Source organism: Mycetomoellerius zeteki, unplaced genomic scaffold, assembly GCF_001594055.1.
Source record: "Mycetomoellerius zeteki isolate Tzet28-1 unplaced genomic scaffold, Tzet1.0 scaffold748, whole genome shotgun sequence".
NCBI classification, from domain to species: domain Eukaryota; kingdom Metazoa; phylum Arthropoda; class Insecta; order Hymenoptera; family Formicidae; genus Mycetomoellerius; species Mycetomoellerius zeteki.
In genome coordinates, this window is record NW_017257773.1 from 47939 (window position 1) to 57983 (window position 10045).

Sequence of the window (10045 nt, forward strand, 5' to 3'; positions counted from 1 at the left end):
TATATATATAGTCGTATTATTTGCGCAACGTCTTCCGCGCTTGACTCCTATTGCCCATGTTCTTTCTTAGTTCTTCAGTTTAAAATTGTGTTTCAAGACTGACAAATAATAATCGGTGCACAATCAGCTTGAAATTGTATAAATGTAAAAATGGTAAGAAATATTATTAGATACGAAGGACCACCTTGACCAACGATGGTGTTTTTCAGTTTTTACTAATGTGTGCTTAATCTTACTGATTTTCATTTAATATTAAGTATAAAATATGCATTTGTTACGTTCTAATAGCACAATAAAGCTAGCGTATTAAAGCTAGCGTATTATATTTATAATATATTTAAACACACATATCTTTAGGTATTTACGTTAATCTGTATTAACAACAATTTTTATGTACACTGACTAAATGTATCTCATCGAATTCACTGCATTTGAGGTAACTGAAATTAATAATTAATTTAATAAATGTATGCAAGATAATTTGTCAAATCCTGCTCTTTTACATTAAAAGATTAATATACAACATACTTTGCAAGCAAATTAATCTAAATTTATGCAAAAAAAATTTTTCTTTTTCATATATACAACATTATACAATACAAATATGTATACCATACTTTCAAATTTTAATACAAAAATAGATCGGTAGGAGTCGTTAGATATTGTTCATCCATCTGGCGAAACTCGAAAGCGCACTGATTTCGTTCAGGCAGGAGGTTAATCTCGTTGTAAAAAACTGCTTGCAGATGCATGATGCTCTTGACTTTGGCGCTGGCATTAACTTTTATGAAGAGCTCCTGTGCTTTTGACAGGGTTTTTATTCCGCTGAGAATCATCTCTTTCCGGACCTCAAAAGGGTTCTCTGGCGCTGAAGCTATCAAACATTTGCCATATAACATGAATGCCTTGCCTTGATCGTAACAGCCACCATGACCCAAGACTGTGGGGATAGCGTCTTCTACCAAGTTCAAAGCCAACACAGGCAGACCCATTAACAACTAGATTAACAATTGGGGATGTATTTTAGTCGACTGAATTATATACATATATAATTCTCTCATAGAGAGAGCTTACTTGTATATTGGCAAGGTGCATCTTGACAAGTGCCTTATAGTATGACAAATGATTCTGTGCAGCCAATTCCAAGGCTGAACAAAGACGCATTATGCAATTAGTAGCGATTGCTGTCCCGTTGTCTGGCAAGGAGGAGGCACATGTTATCTGACTAGAAAGAAGCACGGCACGTATTACATATGGCGGAGTCACGTGCGGATGCTCCTCAATAGCGCCAATATATTCTAATCCTTTTGGAAAATCGCCTTTTGCCAGGCAAACTTCTAGCAACCTGGAAATTTCAGATTTAAATTGGAATGCACATTTTCACAAATATAATAAGAATAATCATATATTTCTTTGACACGCGCGCTCATAAAATAAATTCTTTGTACTTGAGTTTGGATTCCAGTTGATCTAGGCTGGAGATATTCCTGGCCACTGCTTCTGCCTCGCTCCATTTCTCTTGTCGCAGCAGTTGCGTCAATATATGTAACTGTTCGCTCAACATCCAGATCTACGATGCAATAAACTGAATTACGAATAGAAAACGTAAGAGGGAAAAAAAAGAATCTTTAAATACTCATCCAAATTCAGAAATTTTTTGTGAAGAAAAGATTTTATTTGAATAATTTTTACATTTTATTTGTACTTAAAAAAAAACACACCTTGTTACAAGGACTGTTGGGAAATCTTTCCTTGGCATGTGCCAATACAACATCAGCGAGAGCGTATTCACCGAATTCGATCAACATATTGGCGACAGTGACGATTGCCTGGCACGTGGATGGTCCATTGAACATATGCTGCTTCTTATCACCTGTATTGTGAAGAAGTAATAGCTGGCCGCAAATGGAGGCCATTTCCATTTTGCCATAATATGCCCACAACGCCGATTTCTCCGCAAAAGTGACGGACATCAAGTCGGACATTGAATGCTGACAGTTTAACATGTCCGATTTCATCAATATCTATATGGAATATAAATTATAATTTTAAATATAAATTTGTGTACATCAGATTGATTAATTACTCTTTACTATGCACCTCGAATACTTGAGGAGGATTCTTGGCTTCTAAGGCATAACTGTGCGCGTGTGAAATGAGACTTAAGCCTGTCGTATGTGTAATTCCGAGTAGACTTGCTTTGCCAACCGAGCGTTCTATCAGAGATCCTCTAACAAAGGTAGAGAGGAATAAAGGCAAATATGCATACGATAATAATATGTATACATAATAACAAAAAGTACTTAATTACTTAAATAAAAGAAAACCTATATGAGAGACATCTTTATCACATCTTCCTATATATATATCAAGATTTTTCTATCGATCGGTTTAAGAACTTAATTGTAGATTATACATATTTTAGATTATGTCAAGATTAGATTTTAACATATCTGTGTAAGTAACGAAAAAATGAAGAATCTCTCGTTATATTGACTTACTTGTTCTCTTTACTGATTAAGTAGGACATCCAAGAATGAGCAAGCTGCAAACACACGTTGTCTCCAGCTTCCTGAGCTAATTTAATAGCTTCTTTCAAAGCGTACTTTGCTACTTCCCTTTCCAAGAAAGCCACGAGAATTACTTGGTTGAAACAAATTTGTAACGCTGTATGTGTGTAAGTATGTATGTACATATAAACTACTACAGGCTGAATTTCGATTGTTAAGTAGATTGAGAGACAAAGAGAGTTAGGCTTGAGATAAGTAAACAAAATAGATTACTTGTGGTTAAATTGGGCATGTAAAACAGCCAAATTGAGTGCTGCGTAACGGAAGGTACGAGATCGATCTTCTGGTGTGGATCGGTTCTCCAGAGGTGCCAGTCTATCAAAACAATGGTAGAGACTGTCTACCGCCCCACAAAAATCGTTGACGCGGATGCAGTTTAAATAACTGAGGTAATGCTGGAATAAAGACAAATCTATTCAGCTGGAAAAAAAACATTTATTTCACATTTAATCTAATAATTCACATATATTCTATTGGGCATACTCACTGCATCTGCATTGTAAGGATTAGACTTTAGAAGATCTTGTACGAGAGCTTGCAGCTCCACTGGTGGCAGTGCTTTATGCTCGTCAGTTTGTAAAGCATGTGCTTGTTGTGCCACAAGTAATTCCGCTTGTCTTCCACCCCAAATTGTTTTTGCTTTACTGTAAAAAGCATCGACATTAACAAAATATCCTACTTATATAACATTACATATAACGTTCTATTCTAAAACTTACTTATCCGGACCAAAAAAATCCTCTTGCTTGGAAATTGAAATGTCAGAATTCTCCAGGCTATCGATTTTTTTCACGACGTATTTCTCCATATCGTTGTAGAGAGCAACCACTTGATCGAAGGCCAATTTTTCAAAGAAAATAAGCATCCTACGAACGTACAATCCAAGAACAGAATTTCTGCTTAATGCTGGTAAAGATAACGTGTGATCCTTGGATTCCATTAATCGACGAAGATTATCAAATAGATCTAATAGCTGATCAATTCCTTTCTCATGTATAGCATCCAGATTTATTTCCAGTCGATCTGCAAACCGATGTAAGGCATATTCCGGCTCGTACAAACAGGACGTCCAACTCCATATCTGCTGACTAAAAAAATAATCATCTTAAATACATCCAATCCAAAATATGCCTCTCCCTCTCTCCTTAATGTGTAAAATAGTTACCTGAATTAACTTTAACGACGCTAAACAAAAGTTACGTCTTTCCAGAATCACTAGAAATCATCAAAGATTAAGCTTGTGTAAAGGAATACAAAATTGATATAACAAATTTATATAGCTAGTGAAATATTGCATAATAAAAGCGTACCTTTTGTGGTATCGTTACAGTATTCTTTAATTAGAATGACAGTTGCCACTTTGTAAGGAGTTAGAGTCTCTTTCTGTATCTTCCTCACATTGCCATCGACGGTCACGAATTCCTTAGACATTCTGTTACATATGTCATTTACCGCGTAGAGCCGATTATCATTCATAGACATTCTTATAAAGTTAATAAATTTCTACGTAAGAATGCTATGTCATTTGTGCGTTTTCATCGTACGACAAATGTGTACAGGACAGAGAGATCTTCGGATCTCTCTGTCTTTTAGCCAATCACAGGCTTGAAAACTTTGTCGTACGACAAAAATGCACAAATGAAATATCACCCTATGTATGTAAAACATAAATGCTACATCCTTCGAACGACGAGTGCGACGGTCGACGACCTACATCAACCTACATTATTTACGTTTAATTAGCTGCGTTTAGCAGACTCAACAGTTTTGCAACCGTTTTATGATTGTCTGCTGAGATAGGACCATTCTTCTAGATCTAAAAGTATGATCCAATTAGCGCGAAGGAAACTTCCAACAGTTGCAAAACAAACGTTCTGCTGAACGCAGCCATCGACTAGTCAAATAATCACTAGTGGTCACTGGTCACTAGTCGACTCGTGACTATCGAGCGAGATTTCAAAAGAGCTCCGCCAGATGATGCACGTGTTGTTGTTGCACAATTGCACTTTGCAGTTTGCACTCTTTGCAGACTGTTGCAAGCTGTTGCAGCGTTGTAGACCGCAGGGCAGCAATAAGCACTGAAAAGCAGTAATAAGCAAAAGACGGATAACTAAGCTAGCAAGTAACACGTTGATACAAAGATAAACTCAAACGATTTCGTTATCAACATATGTTACAATTGGTATCGTCCACTCTGACATCGCAGAGCGTCAAACGGATCAAAGTGTGCAGGTCTGTGATCGACATATCATCATTTGTCCCGTTTGCAAGAAGAAAATACAACAAAATGGTCAAATATTTAAATCAGTCGGAAGCTATTAACATTGACAAAGACCTGTTCGAGAAGTATAAATTTAGCGTAGATCAGTTAATGGAGCTAGCCGGGCAAAGCTGCGCGGTTGCGATCGCAAAGTCTTATCCATTGTCGTCGTCGGATGCGGAAGACTCCTCCTCCAGCGGGTCCAGTCGAGTATTGATATGCTGTGGACCTGGCAACAACGGTGGCGACGGCATGGTTTGCGCGAGGCACCTAAAGCTCTTTGGATACTCACCGGAGATCTATTATCCAAAGAGGACGAATAATGAGCTATACCAAAGGCTGTTGCATCAATGTGTCGAGAACGGTGTTCTTATACTGGAGAATCAGCGCATAGAGGAAGCAACTGCAGACTCGACAATTTTGCACAAATATGCGATTGTAGTCGATGCTCTTCTGGGATTCAATTTCAGACCGCCAGTGAGAGAACCATTCGTCCGTATCATCGACATGTTGAAAAACACAAGCGTGCCTATTTGCAGCGTGGATATACCTTCGGGCTGGGACGTCGAGAGAGGCCCACCCGAGGATGGTGGCATAAGGCCACAAATGCTGATATCTCTAACGGCACCAAAAATGTGCGCGTCAAAGTTCGATGGAAAATTCCACTACCTGGGTGGACGATTTGTGCCTAAGAAGTTGGAATCGCAGTATAATCTCAATCTACCGAAATACGCCGGCACAGACCTTGTCGTTCGGCTGCATTGACAAATTCTTACAAATCCTATTCTATGCGTTCATCATCAGAAAAGTGTATTTGAATTTATTACTTGACAAACCTTTTCCAACTATTGTATCAGTTACTCGAGAGAAACATTTAGCTGAAAAACATGATTTTAATTATATATGATATGCAATTTATATTTCTCCAGTCTCCTTGTTTTCCAATTGTTTATGAATGCAATCATTTTAATTACACAGCATTTTCAAGCAGTGATGCGAATTCCGGGCCGCTTGCAGCACGCGATCGGCGCCACCGGTCGGCGGCCTGGTGCAACCGATGGCAACACAAGCACGAGCCCGTGTCCGTGTGACTTGGTAGTTAGAAGTGTGCCGACTATACTCTGACCTTTTCGCACTCATTCAGAGTATAGTCGGCACGCTTCCAACTACCAAGTCACACGGACACGGGCTCGTGCTTGTGTTGCCATCGGTTGCACCAGGCCGCCGACCGGTGGCGCTGATCGCGTGCTGCAAGCGGCCCGGAATTCGCATCACTGTTTTCAAATAGAGTGGGTTTTAACCTAGCCTAACCCAACTCTAACCTAGAGTTTAATTAGAGAGACTCTAATCTAGAGTCCTAGATTTATCAGAAAGGCACAACCGATGTTATGCATTCTGATTCGCAGTTGCAATCACATGACTTGGCAACCATTTATAGTACTAGTGACATATTTCTATTTCATTTTATCCTATACATTCTATCTCACTCTATCTCATTCTTGCTCTTGAACAGTATCCATGCTGACTAAATTGTTATTACTCGTATTATACAGAAAGCCCTGATTATTTGTTCGTTAACAGTAGATATATATGCTTCACAATTATCTTTTTTTTTCAATGTTTCTTGAATGTAAGAACATAATACTGCAATCGTACCTGCAATTATACATCTTATCTTCAAACATTTCTGTTTTTAGAAACATTTCTGTTTTTTGAAACAGAAATTTACAAACAAGCAATCATAAATGACTTTAAAATTACTTCATTCCAAACAGTTGGAATACTCCATAGATTAAATCATATGAAATTCTACGTATCATACAGAATTATTTACCTGAGTAATACAATAATATTTTTTTTAATTTTAAGAATAATTTTATCGAGAATCTTTACCATCGAGTAAAGTTTTACTCCATTAACAGCAGTGCAAATTAAAAGGTTATGGTGATACGCAAAAGCGATTATAATGACAATTAATCAACTGACTTATTAATACATAAATATTCCCTCTAAAGAATTGATACGATTCATTTAAATATAATTTTATATTATATTACTTTGTCTTATCTTGTTTGACAGTTTAAAGGCAGTTTCATAGCATGTCAACCATGTTTAGTACTCTCCCTAGTACCTTTGTCATACTGACTTAAGCCGGTTGCGCCTCTCTGATAAATCTAGGACTCTACTCTAACCCAGGTCAGGGGATCAATTCTGTATCTTGAAACTAGGTGAAAATTACAAAAATGAGCAAATTTTTTAGAACACTGATAATTTCATTGGTCAACACCTAGTAAATTTCCTCACTTTTGTCATTTTCATCTTATTTGAAGATACGGAATCGACCCCCAAATCGATGATGTCACATGCTTTACTTTGGCTGTGTTCCAAAATTGACTGCCAGTACTGAAAATCTATAGTGCATGTAACGTAAACCGTAGCATTTTCTGTGCTGGCAGTAAATTTGGAATACAGCCCGAGATTTCTGGTTCGGATTGGACGAAATCATGATACTTTCGGGTCAAACATAAGTTTATCGAACTGGATCGGGTTCAAATCCACTGCACTCAGAAACGTCAATAATAAATCGATAAATAAATTGTATATCTTCGAATTTATGTTCGTTTAATTACAGTTCTTAAAGACCAACATATATATCTTTTTGGTAAAACAATCTTAAATTTATTTATAATGGACGTTATAAATACGGACGACGAGTTTTTACAGATCATCATTTTGCGTTTACACTACACATCTTGGTATTAAAAATATTGCTGATACTAATTCGGTAAAATAATAAAATAGCAATCATGTATGACGTACATACTTTGATGTTACACTGTTCTAGCTTCACTTATAAGTTCTCATATTTCTATGCCATCGATGTGTGTATGACAGATTTCCTAATCTGAATAGTCGTTAACTTCAACGATTAATCCCGGTTCTACAATAGAGTTTTAAGTCTTAAGCTATAAGAAATGGGCGAATCACAGTCGATTATTCTCCTCGGATTCGACTGTAATTGGTCGATTTCTTACGGCTTAAGGCTTAAAACACCTATTGTAGATCCAGGGCTGGCTACGTTCAGCAGAGAAAACTAATCAACGCTGGATGGGACCTCGTTTGACCACGTTGCAATTGACCACCAGCCACTCATAGCAGCCGGTGTCTAGAGTTTTTCTGTTGTACAAGCACTGTGAGTGGCTGGTGGACAATCGCAACGTGATCAAACGGGTCCCATCCATTAGCACTTAGTAATTCTTTAATATAATTGATTCCTACACTTAGGGCGGAATCCATAGTCCGGTCTCAAGCAATGTCTTAAGATGCTAATACGGCTCTCTGATTGGTTCATACACTAGCTTAAAACCATCTTAAATCTTGAGCAACGTCTATGGATTCTGTCCTTAGATCCAATGAAAAACTAAAGGCAAGAACCAATCATATTAAAGAATCACTAAGCGCTGATTAGTTTTCTCTGCTGAACGCCACCATTATCTCGGTCTACGAGACAGAGCGTCACTTTTTTTTGCCACATTCGTTCATTTCGTGCAAAAACGCATTGAATGAGCCTAATTTCGTCAAAATCGATGAGGGAGGTAGAATTCTTGAGTATTACCCATAGAGATATAAGAATAGAGCACGTCAGCAGTAGGCTGACGCGTGAGTGGTTGCGATAGACGAATAGAAAGAGAACGATGCATAGTTTCCCTGTGTGTCTTTGTCTAATCTCGCGCACGCGCAGTATGACTTCGCGCTGGTTGGCCGGCCGTGGCCCCCGCGGAGCCGATGGATTTCAAACGCCGGCGGATGAGTTGTAATGCAAAGTAATTGATTTTGACATGAAAATGTATTAAAAACATTCGGATTTTTTGGCGAAGACAGCGGAAAACATGTTCCTTTCTAAAATCATGAAGAAAGAATATGGAAATGATGCGAAATAGTTTGTTTACCATCGAGTAAATAAGCACGACAGTGTCCAAATTCATGTTTTGGACACTGTCGTGACAAATACGCGTTACATATTTGATAGGACTGAAAATGTTAAAATGCAATGCTAGATTTATAAATAAACAATCCTCATGTATGATTTAATTAATTGTAATGAAAATAATGATGTTAAAAAAGTAATATTGTAAATACAGAAGAAAAAAATGGTACCTTTAATATTCTTCTTTATCATGTATATGATAATATATCTCTATGGTATTACCTAAGTACGTTTATTGTCAAGATGCGCGCACAGAAAAGGATAGGTTGCCCCGATATTTTGCCTCTACCAAACTCACGTATATATAGCTCATGCGGGTCTATCTTATATGTCTATATGGTTCTTGCATTCTGACTCGGTTCGAACTTTGAACCCTCGGTGAAAACCATAGAGATAGTAGTACTAGAGGTCGCATAGTCAGAGTGGGGGTAATCCTATCTACTAAAGGACGCACTCATAAAAGTCCTACCTTTCTCTCTCGTTTCGCGCATGCGTATAGCCGTATACTCTGAGAGAGAGGGGATCGAAAAAAAGAACGAGGAACTGAAAGTTTCATATAGGCCTCTGTTCCCCAAGGAGATTATTCATTGAATTGAATGGTACTGTGACTCTATTTGAGTCGGAAAATCAAATAAGGAGATACCAGAAGAAAATTTCATATAAGTAGTTGAGAAAGTATAACGCACGTGGCTCCATTATATTTTAGACTTAAAAAAGTATGTATTTTTTGTTAAATAAAAGATTTTTTTAATGTTAATTATCTTTGATTATTATATACACAGATATGTATATACACAGCTGTGACTAAAACTGTAATTTTATATTTTGCATAGAATATGGTTGCTAATTGCTGCGTATGCAAGAATGAACGATATTGTTTCGAAGGACAATTGCACACGTAAAGTCATGAATGTAGAAGTATAGTTATACAACTATACTTTATTATATATAAATATATTTCAGTTTGTGAAATTACTATAATGTATTCTTAGATTCCCGACAGATGTGGAACAACGAGAAAAATGGTTACGTAGTATTGAATATATTATCAATCTTAATAAGCAAACGAGAATTTGTAGTCATTTTACAGAAAATGATTATTATACTTGTGACATACTCCCCCATAAATCATCTAGAACAGTGCTCGGCACTAGATGCACATTTCGGGCTGATTCCGGCGAGCGACCCCCACTACCACTCGAGTCTCAGCGGCCGAGCCGTCGACCG

The 10045-nt window shown here is 37.4% G+C and overlaps 3 protein-coding genes across 3 annotated transcripts in view; 1 reads left to right on the plus strand and 2 right to left on the minus strand.

The window, feature by feature from the left end:
* Nucleotides 1-603: 603 nt before the first annotated feature.
* Nucleotides 604-4118, minus strand: ida (anaphase promoting complex subunit 5 ida). Its single transcript, XM_018458685.1, is given in 12 exon segments — nt 604-998; nt 1075-1345; nt 1449-1570; nt 1722-2024; nt 2101-2230; nt 2502-2618; nt 2784-2965; nt 3058-3214; nt 3290-3631; nt 3633-3658; nt 3736-3785; nt 3881-4118. Coding segments are annotated over 12 exon segments (2244 nt in total). The 5' UTR covers nt 4053-4118; the 3' UTR covers nt 604-626.
* A 493-nt stretch (nt 4119-4611) lies between these two features.
* Naxe (NAD(P)HX epimerase) lies at nt 4612-5751 on the plus strand. The gene has a single exon (XM_018458686.1). The coding sequence runs from the start codon at nt 4741-4743 to the stop codon at nt 5593-5595; it is 855 nt and encodes a 284-aa protein (XP_018314188.1). The 5' UTR covers nt 4612-4740; the 3' UTR covers nt 5596-5751.
* Nucleotides 5752-5970: 219 nt separating this feature from the next.
* Nucleotides 5971-10045, minus strand: part of LOC108729518 (uncharacterized) — a 6907-nt gene continuing 2832 nt past the window's right edge. The window contains exon 4 of the mRNA XM_018458677.1: nt 5971-6104. Within this exon, the coding sequence (XP_018314179.1) occupies nt 5971-6104 (134 nt within the window). The remainder of the gene's footprint in view (nt 6105-10045) is intronic.